This window comes from Tribolium castaneum, chromosome 7 (genome assembly GCF_031307605.1).
Source record: "Tribolium castaneum strain GA2 chromosome 7, icTriCast1.1, whole genome shotgun sequence".
Lineage (NCBI taxonomy): Eukaryota > Metazoa > Arthropoda > Insecta > Coleoptera > Tenebrionidae > Tribolium > Tribolium castaneum.
The window spans coordinates 2762761-2789076 of record NC_087400.1 but is presented as its reverse complement, the minus strand read 5'-3'; the positions used below and the strand labels follow the sequence as shown (position 1 = coordinate 2789076).

General features: G+C 36.8%; 2 protein-coding genes across 9 annotated transcripts; one reads left to right on the top strand and one right to left on the bottom strand.

Moving 5' to 3' along the window:
• Nucleotides 1-1321: 1321 nt before the first annotated feature.
• LOC656390 (uncharacterized protein) lies at nt 1322-18006 on the top strand. Of its 2 annotated transcripts, none has more exons than XM_008201653.3 (4): nt 1322-1468; nt 9741-9824; nt 14268-16935; nt 17025-18006. In XM_008201653.3, exons 1-4 carry the CDS (start codon nt 1431-1433, stop codon nt 17808-17810), a joined length of 3576 nt encoding a protein of 1191 aa, XP_008199875.1. In that variant the 5' UTR covers nt 1322-1430; the 3' UTR covers nt 17811-18006. The 2 variants fall into 2 exon arrangements, with proteins under 2 accessions (XP_008199875.1, XP_968019.1); XM_962926.4 differs by lacking the exon at nt 1322-1468 and adding an exon at nt 6963-7084.
• Nucleotides 18007-18286: 280 nt separating this feature from the next.
• Nucleotides 18287-26268, bottom strand: Sec16 (Secretory 16). Of its 7 annotated transcripts, none has more exons than XM_015984084.2 (18): nt 26012-26268; nt 25592-25692; nt 24232-25545; nt 23824-24026; nt 23574-23684; nt 22822-23218; nt 22556-22766; nt 22278-22447; nt 21892-22227; nt 21583-21840; nt 21351-21531; nt 21177-21301; nt 20730-20759; nt 19493-19699; nt 19216-19438; nt 18962-19155; nt 18867-18897; nt 18287-18496 (listed from the first exon to the last, which is right to left on the bottom strand). In XM_015984084.2, the coding sequence occupies exons 2-17, from the start codon at nt 25682-25684 to the stop codon at nt 18877-18879; spliced, it is 4074 nt and encodes a 1357-aa protein (XP_015839570.1). In that variant the 5' UTR covers nt 25685-25692; nt 26012-26268; the 3' UTR covers nt 18287-18496; nt 18867-18876. The 7 variants fall into 7 exon arrangements, with proteins under 7 accessions (XP_015839570.1, XP_015839568.1, XP_015839569.1 ...); XM_015984082.2 differs by lacking the exon at nt 18867-18897 and adding an exon at nt 18563-18685; XM_015984083.2 differs by lacking the exons at nt 18867-18897; nt 26012-26268 and adding exons at nt 18563-18685; nt 25757-25950.
• Nucleotides 26269-26316: the final 48 nt, after the last annotated feature.

Genomic DNA, 26316 nt, shown 5'->3' with positions numbered 1-26316 from the left:
TTTCCAAAAATTGCACAATAAGATTAAAAACAGGTGATCACTACCAACATTCAGTCGCAAAGCAAAAAAAAGTCAAAAATTTTGAATTAAAATTTGTTTTCTCAAAGACAAAAAATCGCACAATACAACAAAAAACACTGTCTGGATCAGGAAATAATTTCCAAATAAATAGTTAAAATCCAAAGTTGGTCATAAATCTACCAACTTTTTTACGAAAAATAAAAAACTCAAAATTTCGGTATAAAAATTTCAAAAATTTTTGTTTTTTTTTTCAAAAATTTTTGATTTTATCACACGACAAAATTGAAAACACAGTCGGAATGCAGAAACAATTTTCTTTTAAAGGTGGTGACAGATCTACCAACAAAATAAAAAAAAACAAAAATTCGAATTCCAAAAATTTTAAGCCTTATTTTTTCAAATTTCAAAAATTGTACGATGTAATCAAAACACCTTTAAAATACAGAAAAAAAATCGTATAAACTCAAAGTAATGTTTATATTAAACAGTAAAAACCTTAAAATGGAGCACAGATTTGGCAACATTTCGTCAAAAAATTAAAAAAAAAACAATTTCAAAAATTCTCCAAAACCAAAAATTGTTCAGCAAGTTTGAAAAAAACGAAAAAAATGACCATTATTTTGAAACTATTGTCTATCAAAGTGTTTAAACCTAGATTTTGAGTACAGGTCTACCAACATTTCAACAACAAAAATTTTAAGATGAGCACCCAGAAATTGAAAATAGTTTGATATCAAAATAACCACTCGTTGTAGAACATTTTAACCATTCGCGCCGTTTTCAGCGCGTGATTTTACCTCAAGGACACCATTTTTCAAAACACTGTATTTGAAGAATCACGTCAAAAATAAAAATTTTCGATTTTTCAAAAATTTTCTAAAGTGGATATTCGCCAATAAATCTGAAACTATTGACCGTAGCCCTTTATGTTTAGTACCACTGGAAAGCACATTAAATTTCCCATCTAATGAAAAAAAAATCATGGCTCTACGACCAATAATCATCGAGAAAATTGAAAAAAAATGGTCAAAAATAGGCATTTGCTTTAAACGCCCATATCTCCAAAACTAAAAATCGCACATCAAAACTAAAAACAGCGTCGGAATCCTTGGACAATTTTCCACCAAGCTGTGCAAGCTCCGATTTGATCACAGGCGTGCCAACCCCCCAAAAAAATAATTTCTTTCGTCAGACGAATTTTTTTCCCAGAATGGTCTCCATCGTCTTTGTCCGTTGATCTTCCCGTTACCCGGTGACCCCAAGACGTATTTATAAATCCACAAGCTGGCTCGAATCCTCTCAGTGTTTTCTTGCTCTAGCCGAGTCTGCAAGCAGTGGTCCGTGTCCTCTTCTTCATTGTATTTAGTGAGAGTGCATTCACATGAACTATAACACTGTTGTATTATTGCATGCTGGACTTATATAACCCGAATCGGCTACTTGAAAGGTAGGTAAATAGGCCTCCATTGTCTTAATAATTCGTAACCGGTGCGGTAACAACAATATTATCACACTCTGGTTTTGTGCGGAGATTTTTTTCCGCTTCCGTCAAAGCGCTGCTTTATGGACCTAACTGTTAGCGGTATTGTGATTAGGCTTTGAAAGGGATTTTTTGGCATGGTTTAGTGCCTTTCACATCGTTGGGATTTTTTTTACTGTGGCAATTGTCAATTGTAACTGTTTGAGATTTTATCTCAATTTAATTGATTATAACAGGACCGGTCAATGTTGTATAATATGGAACATTTTGTAATGTGGAAGAATTTATTTCCTTGATGCTCCATTGTATGCGAAATTTGGTAACTGTGGGAAGTAGACGAAAAACGGTGTCCCAAATTTTCAAATCGGTAAAAATCAAAGTTTTCTAAAATTGTGTACACCCTGTATTGTGACAAATAGGCAAAAACATGTGATTTTAATAAGAAAAATAGCCAAAAAAGTTGCTTTCATTTATTAGAAATGGTGTTCCAAATTTGAAAATTCTGACTCGAAAAGTTTCGGTGAAAATTAAAATTTTCCAAAATTGTGTACACCCTGTATTATGACAAATAGGCATGAAACACGTGTTTTTAATTAAGAAAATAGCCAAAAAAGTTGTTTTCATTTATTAGAAATGGTGTTCCAAATTCGAAAATTCTGTCTCGAAAAGTTTCGGTGAAAATTAAAGTTTTCCAAAATTGTGTACACCCTGTATTATGACAAATAGGCATGAAACACGTGTTTTTAATTAAGAAAATAGCCAAAAAAGTTGTTTTATTTATTAGAAATGGTGTTCCAAATTTGAAAATTCTGTCTCGGAAAGTTTCAGTAAAAATCAAAATTTTCCAAAATTGTGTACACATTGTATTATGATAAATAGGCATAAGACACGTGTTTTAAATTAAAAAAATTGCCAAAAAAGTTGCTTTCATTTGTTAGAAATGGTGATCCAAATTTGAAAATTCTGCCTCGAAAAGTTTCGGTGAAAATCAAAATTTTCCAAAATTGTGTACACCCTGTATTGTGACAAATAGGCATCAGACACGTGTTTTTAATTAAAAAATTGCCAAAAAAGTTGTTTTCATTTATTAGAAATGGTGTTCCAAATTCGAAAATTCTGTCTCGAAAAGTTTCGGTGAAAATCAAAATTTTCCAAAATTGTGTACACATTGTATTATGATAAATAGGCATAAGACACGTGTTTTTAATTAAAAAATTGACAAAAAAGTTGCTTTCATTTATTAGAGATGGTGTTCCAAATTCGAAAATTCTGTCTCGAAAAGTTTCGGTGAAAATTAAAATTTTCCAAAATTGTGTACACCCTGTATTGTGACAAATAGGCATCAGACACGTGTTTTTAATTAAAAAATTGACAAAAAAGTTGCTTTCATTTATTAGAGATGGTGTTCCAAATTCGAAAATTCTGTCTCGGAAAGTTTCGGTAAAAATAAAAATTTTCTAAAATTGTGTACACATTGTATTATGATAAATAGGCATAAGACACGTGTTTTAAATTAAAAAAAAAAGCCAAAAAAGTTGCTTTCATTTATTAGAAATGTTGATCTAAATTTGAAAATTCTGCCTCGAAAAGTTTCGGTGAAAATCAAAATTTTCCAAAATTGTGTACACATTGTATTATGATAAATAGGCATAAGACACGTGTTTTAAATTAAAAAAATAGCCCAAAAAGTTGCTTTCATTTATTAGAAATGGTGTTCCAAATTCGAAAATTCTGTCTCGAAAAGTTTCGGTGAAAATTAAAATTTTCCAAAATTGTGTACACATTGTATTATGATAAATAGACATAAGACACGTGTTTTTAATTAAGAAAATAGCCAAAAAAGTTGCTTTCATTTATTAGAAATGGTGTTCCAAATTCGAAAATTCTGTCTCGAAAAGTTTCGGTAAAAATCAAAATTTTCCAAAATTGTGTACACATTGTATTATGATAAATAGGCATAAGACACGTGTTTTAAATTTAAAAAAATAGCCAAAAAAGTTGCTTTCAATTATTAGAAATGGTGATCCAAATTTGAAAATTCTGCCTCGAAAAGTTTCGGTGAAAATCAAAATTTTCCAAAATTGTGTACACCCTGTACTATGACAAACAGGAATCAGACACGTGTTTTTAATTAAAAAATTGCCAAAAAAGTTGCTTTCATTTATTAGAGATGGTGTTCCAAATTCGAAAATTCTGTCTCGGAAAGTTTCGGTAAAAATCAAAATTTTCCAAAATTGTGTACACCCTGTATTATGACGAATAGGCATGAAACACGTGTTTTTAATTAAGAAAATAGCCAAAAAAGTTGTTTTCATTTATTAGAAATGGTGTTCCAAATTCGAAAATTCTGTCTCGGAAAGTTTCGGTGAAAATCGAAATTTTCCAAAATTGTGTACAGCCTGTATTCTGACAAATAGGCATGAGACACGTGTTTATAATTAAAAAATAGCCAAAAAAGTTGCTTTCATTTGTTACAAATGGTGTTCTAAATTCGAAAATTCTGCCTCGAAAAGTTTCGGTAAAAATCAAAATTTTCCAAAATTGTGTACATCCTGTATTGTGACAAATAGGCATAAGACACGTGTTTTTAATTAAAAAATTGCCAAAAAAGTTGCTTTCATTTATTAGAAATGGTGTTCCAAATTCGAAAATTCTGTCTCGGAAAGTTTCGGTAAAAATCAAAATTTTCCAAAATTGTGTACACATTGTATTATGATAAATAGGCATAAGACACGTGTTTTAAATTAAAAAAAATAGCCAAAAAAGTTGTTTTCATTTATTAGAAATGGTGTTCCAAATTCGAAAATTCTGTCTCGGAAAGTTTCGGTGAAAATCAAAATTTTCCAAAATTGTGTACATCCTGTATTGTGACAAATAGGCATGAGACACGTGGTTTTAATTAGAAAAATAGCCAAAAAATTGCTTTCATTTATTAGAAATGGTTTTCCAAATTCGAAAATTCTGTCTCGAAAAGTTTCGGTGAAAATCAAATTTTTCCAAAATTGTGTACACCCTGTATTGTGACAAATAGGCATGAGACACGTGGTTTTAATTAGAAAAATAGCCAAAAAATTGCTTTCATTTATTAGAAATGGTTTTCCAAATTAGAAAATTCTGTCTCGGAAAGTTATGGAGAAAATCAAAATTTTCCAAAATAGTGTACACCCTGTATTATGACAAATAGGCACGAGACACGTGTTTTAAATTAGAAAAATAGCCAAAAAAGTTGCTTTCATTAATTAAAACAGTATTCCAAATATAAAAATTCTGCCTCGAAAGATTTCGAAAAAAAGCAAAATTTTCCAAAATTGTGTACACCCTGTATATTGTTAAAAATTAATGTGAGATATGCGTTTTAACTAAAAAACATCATAACAAACCATGTTACAAATTTTAAAAATTGTGCCCTAAAACCTAGATACTGAGAAAATTAAAATTTCGAAAAGTTAGTCTAAAACCATGTGTTTTTAGTTAAAACTACGGCCAAAAAGTTGCTTTATTTAATCAGAAACGATGTCCCAAACTTGAAATTTTTATCCCGAAAAGTTTAGTAGAAAATCAAAATTTTCCAAAATTGTGGACATCCTGTATGATGTTTGAAATTTCTTGATAGTAACTTTTACAATGATAATTAGAGAAATCTGATTGTCGAAGCCTTTTTCATTCAAACATTTTTTCGCAAAATTAAATGTTTTTAACCTTTAAATATCGTGCTTAAATTAGAAATTTGATTTCTAAAGAAAAAATTCAAAGTTCGTAATGATAATTTTTAAACATTAAATGTCACCATGGTTTGTTTACTCCTCATTAACAAAAATTAAAGTCGCCAAGAAAATACTAATAAAAAATTACTGAATTGTTCCTGAATCTTTTAAATATTATTTGATTTTTTAATATTATTTACTCAAAATTGTTTATCGTTTTTTTTATAAGTGAGTTAACTAGTTTGAGTATTGTACGTTTACAACTATCAATTCGTAATCATTATTTTAACATCACTGCAAATAACAATGACAAAAAAATCAAGTTGGCCTAAAGAAAAAACAGAAAATTGAAAAAATATATTAAAACAATCTTTTGACAGTAACTCCTTCCAAACTTTTTTCTAGAAAAAAATATTTTGGGGCCAAATTTAAGAAATTGAATTTTTTTCCTGGTAATTTTTTGTGTTTCGGTGCCACAGCGAACGAAATCGAACATCTCGTCGCAATTATTCTAACTGTTCAGTGATTTACCATCGGCACATTTCTTCGAACTAAAATAATCAAATTTGCATATTCAGACATCACCACGTATTTACTTTCAGTCTGACACACTAAAAAAACCCGAAAACGATCATTTATCCTTACGGTACATTTCGACCGTAACAAAATACAGTGTGCCATGTCAAGGTTCACAGCAAAAATGTAGCATTTAATTCGTGACACGTCTTGTATTAATTACAAGCTTGTCACTTGTCTAGTGTAATTAACACTTTGACAAATCCACAACTCGCTACTTAATCCATTTCTAAGTTGTTCCAGTTGATCCGTTAGAGCACAAAATCGAGGTTTTTAACTGTGAGGAATGCTGAATGAGTAACGATGTTTTGTTGCGGCACGTTCGGAGTTTACTAAGTTTCGAAAAATTGGAATTGTGTAACTGAAACTTATTTACTTTCTAATATAATTGGCTCTGACGTGATTTCGAATAATTGACACGGAATGTCATTTAAAAGGTTGAAAGATGGCTCTTTTGTGGCAAGAACTGCAGCTGTGTGACTGGAGAAAAGGAAAAAATCGTAAAAATCAACAAAATTTAACTACAACACAATTTTAATTTGAGATCTATTTTCCAAGTTACCTCCCCTCCAGCGGCCATCACGATATCTAGTTAACTAGATATTAAATTATTGGAATGAATTTATTAAATATTTTTATAATTTTTTGTTTTATTTTTATTAAGAATTTTGCCAAATTGACAAAACTTTGACGCTTTTTCGCCATTTTGCCTCCCCTCCAGGGGCCATCACAATATCTAGTTAACTAGATATTAAATTAAGTTACAACTTTTGGAATGACTTTATTAAATATTTTTATAATTTTTTGTTTTATTTTTATTTAGAACTTTGCCAAATTTGTAAGAAAAGGCGGCCATGACAAAACGCCATTTTGCCTCCCCTCGTGCGGCCATTACAACAAATTATCAAACAACCGCTCTTATCTTATTAACGTGGAGAATTATAATAGAAATAATATAACTCTGGGTTAATTAACCCTCATCCCTCGGGACTCCTTTCCCGTGCAGGGTTATTCCCTCGGGCTAGAAAATCCCGTCGTAAATAAACTCCCGTTTGGTCGATATATTTCTCCTCGTTGAAATATCTGTCAGTGGACCAGCGTTACTGCATCATTAATGCACACTGCATCGCGAATCAAGGTGGCGGCGGTGGCACAACGCCGCCTCCGATGGTCCAGCGGTCAAGGTCGAGCACCTGACCAGAGCACTCGACTCTTCGCCAGTTGTGCCATTGACTCCGAGAAGTGTGCATCAAAGCAAGCGAGAACAGCAGAACGATTGCGGTGGACTTGAAACACACTGAGGGTAAAAAATTATTAGCAAATTCGTGTAGAAATTTAGAGATTTATGATAAAATCGAGTTGGCTGGGATTTGTGTGATGGCCGCTGGAGGGGTGGTAACTAACAAAAAACCAAAAATCTAGTTAGTATATTCGTGTGATGGCCACAGAAGGGGAAATAACTATGCTTTGGCTTAAAAAAATACAAAATCGAGGTTTTTGCAAAAATATTTGAAAAAAAAAAATTTTTCATTGTAAACCAATAAATAAAAAACAAAAAATTAATCATGGCCGCAAGAGGAGAGGTATCTTTTCTATAAATTGAAATTTTAACCTAAAATTATAAATAAGAGCCGCAACAGGGGAAATAATCTGGCTTTTGATCGATTTTTTTTTAATATGACAAAAATATTTAAAGCCATTTTCAGCATTTTTATAGAAGATTTAAAAATTAATTCATTCAATAAATAGTTAAATTAAATAGTTTTTCGCTAAAACATTCAATAATTTTTTCGTTTTTGTTGACGTGATTATTAAGTGTAATTTCCTCAAAGTGAAAATAATTAAATAAAAAAATATTTTTTGTAATGCCGAAAAAAACAACAAAATTTTGAACAATAAAATGAAAAACTTTCGACAGCAATTTGAAAAATGGAGCTAAAAAATTCAAATTTAGCATAAAATCTAATTAACTAGTTAAGTATAAGATGGCCACAAGAGGGGAAATAACCAAGCTTTAATCGTTTTTTTTTTCACTTTAAAAGTTAAAATACTTGGGTTTTTAAAAGTGTTGAAAATGTGTAAAAAAAATTTCGCAGAAGAGGTTGTTAATAAAAATATATATAAAAACATATGATATAAAAGTAATTATAAAAATAATGGCCGCAGGCGGGGAAGTAATCGAGCCATATATTTTTGTTATTAAAAAAAACAAAAAAAATAAAATATTTTATTTTATTTTCTATTAGCGATTACTCAACATTTTAGCGTTTAAGAACATTTTTTTAATATTGAAAATAAGAGATAAGACGAGAATATACCTTCAAAATTACTGACAAATTTTTTGCAAAAATATTAAAAAAGCAGTAACTGGAATTTGTTTAAAAGCAGAAACACAGTTAAATAAACCATTTTTGCCTAAAACAATCAATAATATACGTTTTTGTTGTTTCGGCATGAACCTAGTTATATATATTAAATTTTAAACAATAAAATCTAGTTCACTGTGATTAATGTAATGGCCGGAGAGGGGAGGTGGTCTCAAAAATTAATAATAATTACGAAAAAAGCCACAAGTATCATAAAAAATGTGAAAACTTTAGGTAAATGTCAATTATTCTAATGGCCGCACGAGGGGAAGCTACTATTCAAAGGAAAATTTTTGCAAATAATTAAAAAAACACGTTTCTTTTAATTCATTTTCCACAGTATTATTCAACACTTGATTTTTTAAATAGTAGTAGTGACAGCTTGAGGGGAAAATACCAAATGTCAATTATTTTAATGGCCGCAAGAGGGGAGGCGATCTCTAAAACTACGATTCAAAGGAAAATTTTTGCAAATAATAAAAAAACCGTTTCTTTTAATTAATTTTTCCGCAATATTATTCAACACACTTGAAATTTCTTTATATAATAACGGTTTGATGCGAAAATATCAAATGTCATTTATTGTAATGGCCGCAAGAGGGGAGGTAATGTAAAAATCACCATAAAAACAATAGTTAAGCCCTAGAAAAATAATTATAAAATAAAAACTTTTGCAAATAAAGGAAGAAAGGACAAAAAAGTACAGTTGTAAATTATTTTGATTAAAATGCTGGTCAATAATGTTCGTTTATCTTGTCGTTTTTGTCCAAAAAACTGGCAATCCTCGAATTTTCACACCTCATTAGAGCCTATTTCCTGTCCCGGCCATCGAACTTTTACCTTTATTATTTAGTGATCGCAAAGCTCCTGATTCATGGAAATCCGACTCTTGAAATTCAACTTCCTGTAAAATTCCTTATATGTGGTTCGATTTACATTCGAAGCGCTCCGTAACGACACAACCCATTACTCGTCCCATTGTAATTCAAACTTGTCCCATTTATCGATTAATAAACGTTCCGGCCGTTTATTTGCCATGAATGGCAACCATTAGCATATTTCTAAATCTGGGTTTCTAGGCATAAAAGCACTCGAGGGCTTATTTATCACGGAAAAAAAAATTTTTCACAAGTACTGTTAGTTTCGGCGTTTGAAATCACGTGGGAAAATTGGGTTAAGGAGCATTTCTTAATGATTAATCGACGTTATGGTATTGTGGAGCACTTAATATATGGGTAGGTGCAATGGTACGATCGTGTCGGAATAACAAGTAGGTAAATACCACACCTACAACCTGTTCCATGCTTCAATAGAGCCATTGACACAGTATTTAGCCCCAAATGGCCGCAGGAGGGGAGGTTCGCCCCACCCCTGCAAAGGGTGCGTGTCATTTTTTTTTACATAACGACTTTATATCATCACCACATTCACAGCCGTTACATTAGAATAGAATAAATAACGTTATTGTTGCATCGTTAATAATTAGCCGAATTGAGTAACCAAAACGCTACAGTTATTACAACACGGTAATTAAGGCGGCTGGGATAATGGCCGCGTGAGGGGAAGCCGGCACTGATGACTTGACTTTTGCAGAAGCATGTGGCGGCTGCTGCTTCTCGCCCTTCTGGCGGCGGCTGAGGACAACAAGGACAAGGACAGGACGGTGTTAGGGTCCAGGTGAGTTTTTTCCCGTTAGGTTGGCTCGCGTGATGATGCGTTTCACAACTGATTGGAATTTCGATAACAGTAAAAAATTACCGAGATTTTCACGGGTTTTTCTTGGCGGGGAGATAACGCGAGTGATTTATTCAGACAGTGGTGGGATTTGGAAACAATCGATTGGAGAGACTTGGAAAAAAAAAGTGTAAAATTTAAGCGGACACTTTTCGCATGTAAAATTGTCTAAAAATCGCGAATCTGGTCTTGGTTTTCATCTGTGACTAATAGTTTTCGAGATATCGGGCAAAATTCAGTTCGTGAGGGTAAAAAACTTGAATGAGTGGTCTATTCATAATTTTTTTTCTTTCAAGGTTTATAGTCAAAAAACCTTAATTTCCTACATTTCTTATGTGAAATTGTCTGAGAATTTCGAATTTGTTTTTAGTTTCTACCTGCGACTAACAGTTTTTGAGATATATGTCAAAATTCAGGTCGTGAAGGTAAAAATTTTAAATGAGTGGTCTAATCATAATTTTTTTCTATCAAGGTTTATAGTAAAAAAACCTTAATTTTCCACTTTTCTTATGTAAAATTCTCTGAGAATTTCGAATTTGTTTTTAGTTTCTACCTGCGACTAATAGTTTTCGAGATATCGGGCAAAATTCAGTTCGTGAAGGTAAAAAACTTGAAAGAGCAGTGTATTCATAATTTTTTTCTATCAAGGTTTATAGTCAAAAAACCTTAATTTCCCACTTTTCCTATGTAGAATTCTCCGAGAATTTCGAATTTGTTTTTAGTTTCTACCTGCGACTAATAATTTTCGAGATATCTGGCAAAATTGAGGTCTTGAAGGCAAAAAACTTGAATGACCAGTCTATTCATAATTTTTTTTCTATCAAGATTTATAGTCAAAAAACCTTAATTTCCCACTTTTCTTATGTAAAATTGTGTGAGAATTTCGAACTTGTTTTTTATTTCTACCTGCGACTAACAGTTTTTGAGATATCTGTCAAAATTCAAGTTGTGAAGGTGAAAATCTTAAATGAGTGGTCTAATCATAATTTTTTCCTAACAAGGTTTATACTCAAAAAACCTTAATTTCCCACTTTTCTTATGTAAAATTGTGTGAGAATTTCGAACTTGTTTTTTATTTCTACCTGCGACTAACAGTTTTTGAGATATCTGTCAAAATTCAAGTTGTGAAGGTGAAAATCTTAAATGAGTGGTCTAATCATAATTTTTTCCTAACAAGGTTTATACTCAAAAAACCCTAATTTCCCACTTTTCTTATGTAAAATTGTCTGAGAATTTCGAATTTGTGTTTAGTTTCTACCTGCGACTAATAGTTTTCGAGATATCGGGCAAAATTCAGTTCGTGAGGGTAAAAAACTTGAATGAGCGGTCTATTCATATTTTTTTTCTATCAAGGTTTATAGTCAAAAAACCTTAATTTCCCACTTTTCTCATGTAAAATTATCTGAGAACTTCGAATTTGTTTTTGGTTTCTACCTGCGACTAATAGTTTTCGAGATATCGGGCAAAATAAAGTTCGTGAAGATAAAAAACTTGAATGAGCAGTCTATTCATAATTTTTTTCTATCAAGGTTTATTGTCAAAAAACCCTAATTTCCCACTTTTCTTATGTAAAATTGTCTGAGAATTTCGAATTTGTTTTTTATTTCTACCTGCGACTAACAGTTTTTGAGATATCTGTCAAAATTCAAGTTGTGAAGGTGAAAATCTTAAATGAGAGGTCTAATCATAATTTTTTTCTATCAAGGTTTATAGTCAAAAAACCTTAATTTCCCACTTTTCTTAAGTAAAATTTTCTGAGAATTTCGAATTTGTTTTTAGTTTCTACCTGCGACTAATAGTTTTCGAGATATCGGGCAAAATTCAGTTCGTAAAGGTAAAAAACTTGAATGAGCAGTCTATTCATATTTTTTTTATATCAAGGTTTATAGTTAAAAAACCTTAATATCCCACTCCTCTTATGTAAAATTCTCTGAGAAATTCGAATTTGTTTTTAGTTTCTACCTGCGACTAATAATTTTCGAGATATCTGTCAAAATTGAGGTCTTGAAGGCAAAAATTTGAATGACCAGTCTATTCATAATTTTTTTTCTATCCAGATTTATAGTCAAAAAACCTTAATTTCCCACTTTTCTTATGTAAAATTGTGTGAGAATTTCGAATTTGTTTTTTATTTCTACCTGCGACTAACAGTTTTTGAGATATCTGTCAAAATTCAAGTTGTGAAGGTGAAAACCTTAAATGAATGGTCTAATCATAATTTTTTTCTATCAAGGTTTATAGTCAAAAAACCTTAATTTCCCACTTTTCGTAAGTAAAATTTTCTGAGAATTTCGAATTTGTTTTTAGTTTCTACCTGCGACTAATAGTTTTCGAGATATCGGGCAAAATTCAGTTCGTAAAGGTAAAAAACTTGAATGAGCAGTCTATTCATATTTTTTTTATATCAAGGTTTATAGTTAAAAAACCTTAATATCCCACTCTTCTTATGTAAAATTCTCTGAGAATTTTGAACTTGTTTTTAGTTTCTACCTGCGACTAATAATTTTCGAGATATCTGTCAAAATTGAGGTCTTGAAGGCAAAAAACTTGAATGACCAGTCTATTCATAATTTTTTTTCTATCAAGATTTATAGTCAAAAAACCTTAATTTCCCACTTTTCTTATGTAAAATTGTCTGAGAATTTCGAATTTGTTTTTGGTTTCTACCTGCGACTAATAGTTTTCGAGATATCGGACAAAATTCAGTTCGTGAGGGTAAAAAACTTGAATGAGCGGTCTATTCATAATTTTTTTCTATCAAGGTTTATAATCAATAAACCTTAATTTCCCACTTTTCTTATGTAAAATTGTCTGAGAATTTCGAATTTGTTTTTGGTTTCTACCTGCGACTAATAGTTTTCGAGATATCGGACAAAATTCAGTTCGTGAGGGTAAAAAACTTGAATGAGCGGTCTATTCATAATTTTTTTCTATCAAGGTTTATAATCAATAAACCTTAATTTCCCACTCTTCTTATGTAAAATTGTCTGAGAATTTCAAATTTGTTTTTGGTTTCTACCTACGACTAATAGTTTTCGAGATATCGGGCAAAATTCAGTTCGTAAAGGTAAAAAACTTGAATGAGCAGTCTATTCATATTTTTTTTATATCAAGGTTTATAGTTAAAAAACCTTAATTTCCCACTCTTCTTATGTAAAATTCTCTGCGAATTTCGAATTTGTTTTTAGTTTCTACCTGCGACTAATAATTTTCGAGATATCTGTCAAAATTGAGGTCTTGAAGGCAAAAAACTTGAATGACCAGTCTATTCATAATTTTTTTTCTATCAAGATTTATAGTCAACAAACCTTAAGTTCCCACTTTTCTTTTGTAAAATTGTGTGAGAATTTCGAACTTGTTTTTTATTTCTACCTGCGACTAACAGTTTTTGAGATATCTGTCAAAATTCAAGTTGTGAAGGTGAAAATGTTAAATGAGTGGTCTAATCATAATTTTTTCCTAGCAAGGTTTATAGTCAAAAAACCTTAATTTCCCACTTTTCTTATGTAAAATTGTCTGAGAATTTCGAATTTGTTTTTGGTTTCTACCTGCGACTAATAGTTTTCGAGATATCGGGCAAAATTCAGTTCGTGAAGGTAAAAAACTTGAATGAGCAATCTATTCATAATTTTTTTCTATCAAGGTTTATAGTCAAAAAACCTTAATTTCCCACTTTTCTTATATAAAATTGTCTGAGAATTTCGAATTTGTTTTTAGTTTCTACCTGCGACTAATAGTTTTCGAGATATCGGGCAAAATTCAGTTCGTGAAGGTAAAAAACTTGAATGAGCGGTCTATTCATAATTTTTTTCTATCAAGGTTTATAGTCAAAAAACCTTAATTTTTCACTTTTCCTATGTAAAATTATCTGAGAACTTCGAATTTGTTTTTGGTTTCTATCTGCGACCAACAGTTTTTGAGATATCTGTCAAAAATCAGGTCGTGAAGGTAAAAATCTTAAATGAGTGGTCTAATCATAATTTTTTTCTGTCAAGGTTTATAGTCAAAAAACCTTAATTTCCCACTTTTCTTAAGTAAAATTGTCTGAGAATTTCAATTTTTTTCTTAATTTTTCCCCAAAACTAATAGTTTTTATGATAATGGCCGCGTGAGGGGAAGTAATGAAATGCCAACTAGTTTAATGGCCGCATAAGGGGAGGTAAAACCCATCACTCGCCACAATTAACTGTCAATTCCGGCTCAGCGCTCACTCGCTCCAAATCAATTAATCTCGTTACAATTATCTTGCCGTTTTAACCGTCAACAAACGGTGCTCATCACTGCCAACCAGGCCATAAATATAACCAATTCCCCGCTTCACCATTTCATCAACCATCTGCCAAACCATAAATCTCCTCACTCACAGTTATCTCGATTTTGTTGCAGCGTCGTCACTTCAGTCTCCGTCATAATGGACGCCGGAAACGGCTCTAAAATTTACACCGATGCGGTTGGCAAACCTGTATCAAAACCACAGGTTGCCACAGATGTTGCCAGCCCTATTGAACTACTCAATCCAGACAGATACGAGTTTTACACATTTGACGATGCCGGTGATTTGGTCAAAAGACTAATGACACTTGAAGAAATCCACGACATCATAGCAACCGGTGACGATGACGTCACACTCGACGCCTTCATGCCCGAAAAACGGGTCAACGACGTGGTCAATAACGTGCAAAACGTACTTAAAGAAGAAATCAAGCAACACAAGAATCCGGAAAAACCCGAATTTGATACACCGGACGTTTCCGATTCGTGGAGTATGATTTTACCCGCCATTTTCGGCAATTCGGGGGCGGACATTAAACCGGAACCGCCCACCAGTCACGTGACACCTGATACTGTGCTAGTAATGGCCACGACTGAGCAAATCTCCACCACTCAGAAAGTCAACACTTTGCAAACCAGTAGTACTAGCACTACTACCACTAGTACTACAAGTAGTACGCCCTTAATTAACGTGGAAATTATCACAAATTCGAATTCAACAACTGAAAGAAGTGATAACGTGTCACCAGTTGTTGAAATCAAGCCACAACATGAGTCAGAATTCAAAAACAACGTCAGGAAAGGGACAAAAAGGCCGTTCCCGGTGAAAAGTACGACCTTCAAGCCCTTAAGGAGGCCCACAAGGACTACGACCTTAACAGAGGCGCCCTCTACAACAACTACCACAACTACAACACCTGCGACAACAACAGAACCCGTCAGTGAGACAATAGTACCGGATGCTGGCGCCCAGTTTGAGAAAATCTTGCCTGAAACAACAACAATAACAACAGTACCAACAACAACAACACCGCCAACAACAACAGAACTTGACAGAAAGACAATAGTACCACAATTTGAGAAAATCGCGCTTGAAACAACAACAACAACCGAGCCTGAGACAACCTCCACTGAAATGCCAAGTACCACCAAAGTGGTACCCGAAACAACAACAACAACAACTCCAACAACTACCCAACAAGAAACGTCCACTTATGGTACCTTCAGTACCTTTTTCCTGGTCAGTGACACCAAGAACCAGTCGGAACCCGACTTGAGTACCCTTGGTACCGAATACGTCACTGTCAAAACACTGAGTACCAACACAACGGAATCGACGGTACCTGACCTTGAGCAGTTCCTCCTAACTTCGACCAACATTTACGAAATTAATTCGCAACTATCCGATAGTACCACTGAAGAAAAAACGGAAACAACCGAAGCAAGTGAGAAGTTTTTGATCCGGCTGACGAACCCGACCGAAGTACCGACCACCACAACCGATCAGACCTTCATTGAAACAATCGAACAATTGATTTCACAAGCTGTTGGTACTTCTGGACCGTACGTTGAGGCACAGAAGGAGGCTTCAATGGTTGAGGAGATGATGAAAAATGGGGGGAATAAAACAATGGAGGAGGTTATGGCGGAAACCGCCACTGCAGGTTCGAGTCTACTAGATATGGTACCAACAAAAGTAGTACCCACAACAATGGATCTTAGTGAGTCGGTTGATTCGCTCCTATCGCAAGTACTGCAAGTATCCACGACTCTAGAACCCGAAACCACAACAGTGGTACCAACGGTGGTACCACCCGAAAGTCATATCATCAATATCACCATAATACGGAACGAACCAAAACCGGCCAAAGCCGACTTGAGTCTCGAAATGGAGTACGACGCCATGTTGGACGAGATGCGCAAAAATGGTACCTTCGATGACAGTACCATGCCCAAAAATGGTTCTTTGGTCGAAACCACAACTATTGACAGTACCATGCCCCAAAATGGTACTTTGGTCGAAACCACAACCATTGACAGTACCACGACTTTTGACAGTACCACGACTGAAGAAACAATCGAGAGTAGCACCACGCCCTCGATTGAGATCACAATCAACGAAAAGAACGAATCAGGCGCGACCTGGACGTTAGTCTCCACCCTAGCCCCGCCCACGTCCACGCCCCCTGCCGTGGATTTGGTCCCGAAGCCGCTGCAAGGCTTCGGATTGGAGGACAGTACCGCCCACCTTGACACCGACATTTACCAATTCGTGCAGTTGTGTAACGAATTGGCGTTCGGTTTTTGGAAGAGTGTGACAAATGGGCTAAGTACGGCCCGTAGCGTTGTGGTGTCCCCTTTTGCCGCCACGTCACTCCTGGCCATGGTGTTCCTGGGGGCCCGGGGGGCCACCTCGGGCGAAATGAACGAAATACTCAAGCTGGACGATATGGTGACGTTCAATCCGCATTTGATTTTCAAAAATGTGTCAGAGTCGATTGAGGTGGGGCCTGAATCAGGGGTGGCTGTGTCGGCTATTGTGAGGGAGTTGTACAGTGATAGGAGTAAGGGGAAGTTGTTGGGGTTCTATAAAGAGAGGGTGCGGCAGTTTTATGATGGGCATGTCGAGGAGGCGAGTTTTAGGGAGATTGGGGATGTGATTAGGAGGAGGACGAATCTGTTGGTTAAAAAACATACAGATGGGAGGATTGGGGAGTTTTTGAAGGATGGGAGTTTGGTGGCGAAGCCGCCCCTGGCGGGGGTCAGTGTTAGCATTTTCCAGGTTAGTTTTCTTGTAAAATATAGTCAGTTGAAAAAAATGAGACACCCTGTATGATATATTTTTTGCAATTTTTTTTATTTTTTTTCTAGACGGATTGTTCCCACGGCTCGACCGAGGGCCGCGACGGCGAGCTCCACTTCGTGGTCCTCCCCTCGCTCCGCCAGCGCCGCCTCATCCCCATCCCCGCCACCGTCTACCGTTCGGGTTTCCTCGCCGGTTACGAGCCCAGTCTGGACGCCACCGCCGCCGCCCTCGGCTCCAAAGACGCCACCATCTCCACCATCTTCATAATCCCGGGCCAGCAGGGCGTTACCGCCCCCGGGGACGGGCTCTCGCGCCTCGAGAAGCGCCTCGTTGAGAGTTCGTTCAAGAAAGGGGCGTGGTCGCGCCTCCTCCGCTCGCTCATCCCCCGCCCCGGCCTCGAGCTGCAAATCCCGCGCTTCCAGCACCGCTCATTGGTCAACGCCACCCAATCGCTGAAGCGCATGGGCTTGCACGAGCTGTTCGACGCCCAGAAGGCGGACCTGAAGGGGCTGAACGGCGCCGCCCACGAACTCTACCTCTCCGACGTCGTCCAATTGAACGAGTTTGCCACGTGCGGCGAGGGCAGGATCGGGGAAGGGCATCACAAGGAGGTGTATCCGGCGACGGCGGAGAGGCGGAGCTTGGATTGGGAGGACTATCAGAGGGCGTTTCATGACCCGTTGCATGATCCCAGGTATCTGGATTTGCCATTGGCGCAAAGGCCGAGACAGGCCAGGTTGCCTGAGACGCCTAGGTTGAGGTTTGATCGGCCGTTTTTGTACTTTGTGAGGCATAATCCGAGTGGGCTTATCTTACATATGGGGAGGTTCCATCCGAGGTTATTGCCATGAGGGGGAGGGGCGGGGGTGTATATAGTTTGAGATGGAACTATCGGACTGAGATGGATAGTTGCATGGCGAAGGCTTTTATTCACTTAATTTATTGTAAATTTAGACAATTTGTGTGTAAAGTTGGATTCTTAAATTATTTTAGTGCAATTTTTGTATTATTTTATTAAGGATTACAAATAAACAAATGACTGTTTCACTAGTTGTTTTTTTTTTGATAAAATATAACCTCATTTCGTCCTAAAAATTATAAAAATGTGATACGAAAACAGAACGTTTTTAAATTTGCCGCACAAAAAGTTACAGAAAACTGTAACCAAAACACAAAAACAAATTTAAATTTACCGCCTCACGAGTTACAGAAATCTGTAACAAATGGTCGCAAAATAGATAACAGAATCGTTTAAATATGTAATTGAAACTTAATTAAAAACAAAAAAAAATGAGAAGGAAAGGAAAATGGTGAATAAAACAGAAAGTCAATGTTCATTTCTTTATTCCCTTACAATTCTTACACTCCGATATTCATATTGTCTCTCTATGATATAATCAATGTTCAATAAAATTAATTAAAACTACAATATTAAACAGCGTGATCACAGGATCGTTAAATATGGGATAAAATTACAAAACCCTCGTTTGGTGAATTCCATCCCGTTGAGTTGGCAATATCCCGCTCACTGCGCCATCTGTAAAAACGCAAATAAAAAATCCCCAAATTTCCCAAAATCCCCTAAAACCAACTACCTACTTACATGATGGAAAAAAGAAATGTGATGTGAAGCAAGCAAGAGCAAAAGCTATCTGCGGATTGGTTTATGCATTGTGTACGACTGAACCTCCCTTGACAGTGAACTAGCCGAACTCCACCTAGACATCTACCATAACCTCACACTTAACACACCACCACAAAAATTTAAAAATTTTTTTTTTCTTCATAAAATCAGAAAATAAAAGCAATGTGCAACACTTGAAATATACAAAAATGTGTAATATATACAGTGTGAAGCACCATGCTTTCATGCACTCAATCAAACATGCAAAAAAACAAAATCTTACATAAGATTTTTCATTTGTTAAAGTTCCCCCGCTACGAAAATTCCAAGTCATTATTATTAATTAAATGAAGTGAGTGACGGGTCAAGTTGGCGTACCTGTGTGTCGTTATTAAACTGCAAAGGTGGCGCTGGTGTCAGAAAATCGGTGGGCGCGTTGGGGTCATTGACCGGTTGTGGAATAAAAAAGTTCATAGGAGGCTGGGCTTGCGGGGCGCCACCTAGCGGCGCGGGGGCGGCAGCCGGCCCCGGCTTGCCTGGATTAAACACGTCGATGTATGATTTTTTAATGTCTGGAAAAAAATTTTGCGCCAAATTCAAATTTAAAATAACAATATATCAGGCCAACTCACTTCGATTTTTTTGCAGCTTGAACATATTGGCCTGTGCAGGCTGTGGCGGCTTCGCCACATTGCCATTTTCTTGCATTGGCTCCACTTTTTGTACTTGTTGGTGGAAGGTTGGCTGCACTGGCGCCATTTCGGCCATCTTGGGAGGCGGTTTAAAATCATTACCTCCATCTCCATTATCCTCGTCCGTGTTCACCCATCGTTTCTTCTCCGAATCCCACAAGATCTACCCCAAAAATTAAGTTTTAACCGATCGGTTACACCGGTTAACCGAACTCACCGTCGGGTTCTTATCATCCGGTAGTTTCATTTGATTTTTCGGTTTCAATGTGAGTTTATTAAAAATACCGCCGAACCAACCACTTTGCTTGTCTTGAACCGGTTCGGTAGTTTTCGGTTTGGTTACAACTTCTTTTTTCGGTTCGGCCGTCGGTTCGGTTTTTTGCGGTTGTTGATTAGGGAGCGAGATTTGAGGTTGCGGAATGTCCTGGATAAATACAGAGCGGCAATTTATTATAACACAGTGAAACGACGGTTGGTGGTAGTGTCGCACGAGGCGAAGCCGAGTGCGACAATTTCGCAACAAACGATATTTGGTAATAAAAACCATCTCAACATTAAACCACCTTTATTCAACATAAAAATGTAAAATACAGTTCTAAAAAATATAAACGAAGCGATCAACAACAGATGGCGCTAGTAACAGTACAACAACACATCTATTTTAGGCCATTTTATCACTAAAGCTAGATCGGTCTGTCAATGTCGAAAGTTTTTGGTGGACCGTACTCGCGAAATTTCGGTACGACCTTCGGACCTGTCATTTCTTTGCATTCGGTACTTTTCGGTCTTTCGACCTTATCTAAAGGTACATCGATCGGATAAGTGCCACCGAAAACCAACGGCTTATAAAGCACTTCTTTGACCGGTTTGTTCTTAAAAATCGAATTTTTGAGGTTAGAAAACACCCCAGTCGGTACTTTTTTCGCCCAACAATCGACCGTATCTGTGATAATATCATGTCTGTGCTTTTTTCGATCAAAACGCGCCAATTTAAAATCGGAATTGAAATCTTGTGCGGAAATTGCAACATTACTGTCAGAATCGTAGTACTTGACCAAAGTTTCGGGACTTTCGACCGACTTATATTTAACTATCTTCCCTTTTCGGTCATTGAATTTCATCTCAAAAGTGTTATATTTCGTCAGTTTCGAATCATTTTTAATTGCGATTATTTTCGTATTGTCTTTGTAACAAATCAGTTGCGACTTTTCCTCGTTTTTGTACAAAATATCCGAATTGTTATCACGTGACGTGATAATAAAATCTTCGGCACTGCGATTTTTAAACGGATAGATTTTCGTTTTTTTGTTAAATGTACTCGGTTTAACCGGTTTAACCGGTTCGGTTACGCTATCGAGTGATTTTAGTTGGATTAGTTTGTCGTTTTTTTGACGTTTACGTAACGTTGACGACTTGACGGACGATGACGGAAGCAGCGACGCACATGTACTTACGTCAGGGGAGGGTTTTTCGACTTGTTCCGGCTGCGTCCGAAAAAGCACAAAAAAAACAACAAAAATTCAAAAAAAATCAAAAACAAAACAATTTTTTGCGACAATTCCTTACCTCCTTATACCTTATAAATGTTAAGCAAAAGAAAACGTATACAAGTGTTCAAAAAAATATATAAAATATGTTACGCTCAGAATAAAAATGACACCAGTAATAAAAATAGCGAGTTTTTATCAAATAGTGAATTAATAGTGCATACAATTCCATATTTCTACAATAAAACAGCAAAAAATACAAAAAATAAAAAGAGTGCTATAATGAAATTGGCGCCAAATTTGAATTTTTACACACAAAAATCAATAAAGTAGCATTTCAAACCGGAAAAAAACACGAAAATTTCGTCCAAAATATCTACACAGTGTGCCCGAAAATAAAATTTATTTCCCTACCTCATTATGAGCAGCACCGTAGTAATTCTGCTGTTGTTGTTCTACAGTTTCCTGTAATACCGGCTGTTCGTTCCATTGCTGTTGCCCCGCCCAATACTGTTGTTGCTCTTGATAATTATTATAATCTAAAATAATCACGTGACCTGAAATCAACCAATCAAATCGCACACTTACTTTCATTTGTTTCCGGTTGTACCGGCGGTTCAACCGGTTCCGGATTCCATTGTTGTTGTTGGTACTGATCGTATTGTTGTTGTTGTTGTTGTTGCCAAGTATCTTGATTTTGTGTATAAATTTGTTCATTTTGTGTCGGTAAAGTAGAAGACGACACATTTTGTTGCGAAATGACACCCATCTTAATTAAAATAATTAATTGAATTATAATTAGTTAGTTATTAAAACATACGTTGAGATCGTTTTGTACACGTCTTAGATCCTCCAACCAGGAATTATCAAGTCGGCTCGTGTCAAAATCGCCATCACCGACGCCTACTGGATCGTAGTGTTTCAAACGATCAGCCAATCGCGCCACATCATCGACCAATCCCGTTTCGACACTTGTCGGATTTTTAACAATAAAAATAGCAATTTTTTCCAAATAAGACAACGATTTTTCTAATAAACCGACATCAGCCAATCGTGTCGCAAGTAAATATTTAAAACGCTACAAAAAAAAACATCGCAACCAATCGAAATCAGGCACCGCCCCACTTACCTGAAAATTAACCAATGCGAAATCATCATCGTTCAAACTTCGCGCATATTCGTAAATCTCCGTCATGTGAATCGCCTCATTGGTGGCAAACTTGCCAAATGTATGATTATGATTGGCTCCCAATAATACCAACTTTGATTCGGCACAATCGTACCGCCCAAAGCCAACTTCGGCCATTAGATAACAAAACTGGGCGGCGTATAAACTGCCACGCCCCATAAGTGTGTCACCCAGGACCGTGATAGCCTTACAGTTGACTTCGGGTCTTTGGGTCGAATTTGATAAAATCATAGCGAGATGGGGGCGCCAATCACCCCATTTTTCATCAGCAACGCACTATAAAAATTTCGGTGAACAGGAGTCACATACAAATTTTTTCTACTAACGGTTACAGCGGCCGGTGTACGACCGGATAACAATTGGTAGAGGGTTTGGAGGGGGTCGTTCATGGCCAACCCGTTAGCGAATCGCATTAAGACATTGGCGTACGTTCGCTTATCTAATTTGCTGGCGAGGAAGAGGGCGTGGCCCCAGAGGCCGTGCTTCATGGCCCACTCTAATAAAACAATCAAATAGTTTTTAATTTTTAATTTTTGTCCAAAAAATAAGCAAAACTTTAAACTGTATAAATAAAAGTGGCGCCAAATTTAAAAATTAAACTTACCCAAAGCCTCCTTGACCGATCCGTAGAGCAAATAGTCGCGGAATTTATTCGTAATCTCCTCTTCTTTCAACACTGCGATTGGTTGATTTTCTTTTGTTTCACTTTCAACTGTATTACTTCCAACACTCGAAATGACAGATGGCGCCCTTTGGACGCCATCTTGTGTCCGATTTTTTAACAAAAGTTCGGCAATATCAGCACCAACAACCATCTAAAAAACCACAACTGTCAAAAAATCGGACGGCCATTTTGTGTTAAACACTTACCCCATTTTGTCGTATTAACAAAATTAGCAACTCCCACATCAAAATATAAGATTCCTTATCACCAATATAATGATTAAAAGCACAACTCTTTATTTTATTTTCACAATATTCAATGATTGTTTTTTTGTGTGTTGTTCCTTTGACCAAAGGTCCAGGAAAACGTTTCAGCTCTTGATAGTCTTCATCATTGTATAGGAAATTTTCTAAACTACACAATTCAACAGTCGGAGCTTGACCATCAAGTGGATAGTGTGGTAGAATTTTAACCATTTTGCCACAACTTATGGAAGCTTTAATATGAGCTGTTGCAAATTTGGCGGGCGTTAAGCGTTGAGCTGTCAAATTCGGGTCTTCGTAATTTAATGAGGTGTCGGTCTGATCAAGAGTGCGCACGAAACTACAAAATTCAACTGTTTTATGGCGAATCGGCACCATTTTGAGGGCAAATCCGCCATCTTGACAGCAAAATTCAAATTTCTTGTGCCGACAAAATGGCGACCCGACAATGCAATTTTACAGTTTTAAAAAATATATCAAAATGGCGGACCGCATAACATATAGACAGGATACTACAATTAGTAAAACAAATGAAACTACAAAACAAATGAAGCATGCAAGCAAAGAAACCATGACCCATCGCCCCGTAATTATTAATTTAATGTTTTTTTTATTTATCCAATTAATAGATGCACTACATAATAGTTTTTGATTTAGAGGTTACATAAACTGTCGTAAGAGGGTGTTGACCTCACCTAGAGTCATCAAGGCCATATTGGCCCGATATACTATGTGTTTGAGATCCTCTGTAGTAACCTCCTAAGTGTGGCAAACTCGTTTGACTATAATAGCTCTGACGCGTATACCTGTATAAAATTTCAGAAAAATATTTTTTTTTGCAAAAATAGTCAAAGCTTGTGTGAACTGTTATTATATGATAGGAAAAAAATGTGGCTGTTTTAAGCGCATCAAACATGTGACAATAAATTGTGTTGGTCGCCCTACCTGTCTTTGACTAGTTCGTCATTGGCTGAACTGCGACCGGAATGAACCGAAGCGCGGTCTTCGGTGCCGTAAGGGGTTTCCCCTGATGCTTCTTGATAGTACTTGCGATAGAGCTGGGCGTAGGCTTGCGGGTTGGTTTTACGCAAATTTTCATAGTAGTGGTACTGTTGGTAGTACTGGTTGTAGATGTCGAAGCCGAACGCCTGCAATGGCAAATTAAGGTGGCAACACTGCTTTATGTCACGTATTAATTTGGACGTTCTAGCGTCATTGGTTTCAAAGATATTGAAGTTTTGCCGAAATTGACCCCACCCTGTATATAGTAGTATATTGTATAAAGTTTTCCAAAAGTCATATTTTTTTTCATAATTGTTATAAAAATTATAAAAAAAAAAAATATTGACTTACCTGATTATAGGGATTAAAGGGATCCATCCGCCTCTTATGCCTCTCTCTCTCTTTATGCCTGCGATCCCTCCGATCATGCCCTCTCTCTCTATAGGACTCATGCATCGAATCCGAGCGACTTGATGCTCTTGACCTTGACTCATTTTCAAACTCATCCTCGTATCTCCCATAATAATAATCCTTCCGCGGCCTACTATCATAATCCCTCCTTCTTCTATCCTTATCCTTCTCCTTCCTTAAACTACTATATTTGCGATCGTAATCCCTTTCATGCCTTCTATCCTTCTCCTTATCACTGTAATAATCCGACTCCTCCTCGTACCGCCCCTTGTACCGCCTTTTGTCCCGCCTATCAGGCGAGTACCGCCCCCTATTCCTCTCCCTCTCTCTCTCATCCTTCCTCCGATCACGTCTCGGCGACTTGCTCCGCCTCTCGTGCTCACTCTCCGAACTTTCCCGACTGTGTCTCCGCCCACCGCTCACCTCATTGGTCTCATCCTCAACCGACAAATTCCGAACAGACGAAACCAAATCGTCAACTTTCGGCGGCGTCGTGTCAACCGAATCGGCGCCGATCGTTTCCGATCGTTCGGCGCTCCGCGCTTCGGGTGAACTCGACTCGCCCGGAATCATTCGTCGTAAACCTTCGGGGGGTTCACTCGACTCGGCCCCGCCCACCATGCGGCGCAGCCCCGGTGGGGGCTGCACGTCATCAATCGGGTGACTTTCGGGGACTCTTGCAAAGTCAACGTCGGACAATTGGGCCGTTTCCAAATATTGGTTACGGTCGTTAATGGGGGCCTCGTTGTTTTCGAAGCGGGGCGGGGGCGGAGTCTTGTCGGGCTGTTCTGAGTTATCGGGGGGCGATTCAAGGTTAACTGACAATGTGGGAAATTTGGTGGGTTTCGGGGACAAGATTTCCTTGTTTTCGACATGGGGGCCGCCGGCTTCGCCCCCCCGACTTTTGTCACTTTCGGACGTTTGTAAAACATCATCGGACGATTCTTGCGACATTTGAGACTCCACTGACCATTGAGGGGTGTCTAGTTTGTTTCGTTTGCCGGTTAAGGGGGCTTCCGGAGGCTTCGCCTCTTCTAGATTCCAGTTCCAGGTCTCGTCTTTCGCGAAACTTTCGGCAATGTTGGGGGCCTGAGTGTTGGAGTTGTCTTCGTCCCCCCAGCCCCAGTTGGAGCCCCAAGTGTCTTCACTTTGCGCCCCCTCGAAGTTGTTCTGAGTGTATTGTTGGTTGTATTGCATGTTGTAGGGTTGTTGTTGTTGTTGGTAGGTGTTGTAGTAGTTTTGTTGCCAGTGATTCTGCAACATATTGTTGGACTAGCTCACCTCCAAATGCAATTTTTACCTCTTGGTTGGAATGTTGGTTGGGGTTGTACATCGGAACCTGGGGCGGAGCGCCCGCATTGGCGGGTTGCCCCCGTTTCTTGACCCAAGACATGGCTCAAACTGGCCAGAAATAATCAATTAAAAACAACTTTCACCAAATGACAGAGGAAAATAACAGCCTAACCTCACTTTCGGCTCAGGGTTAGGTAATCACGAATTACGACAACCAGGCATTGATTTTTCAATTACGTGCCGACTAACGGCTTAAATAATGCAAAAAAACACACAAAAAACGCATATCACACGCAAATAACACGCAACATACGGTAGGTTATTTTTGACAGATGTCAAAAAAGAAATCACGGACACTTGATTGCTATTGGAAAAACAGATTCCCGGACAAAAAACGCCAAAAAGTTGCAAAAACGGGCAAATTTACCTTAAATTAGCCGCCCCATTGTGATATAATCGCACAAAAACACTTTTTATTCCATACAGTTAACAAAAAATGGTTTAGTCACATCACTCACATAATCAAAGTTTTTGAATGGAAAAACCTCGTAATTAAAAAATATTTAAATCATTTCCTTATCTGTGTTTTCTTCACCTTATCGAATTATTTCTTTTCTTATTATTCTTTTGTGGGATTAAAGACGTGTAAAGGTTTTACGTGGCAACCTTGACCCGTGTAAAACCCTAGATTCTGGTGGCATTTTTTGCCAGTGGCGGCGCAGTTACGGGGGT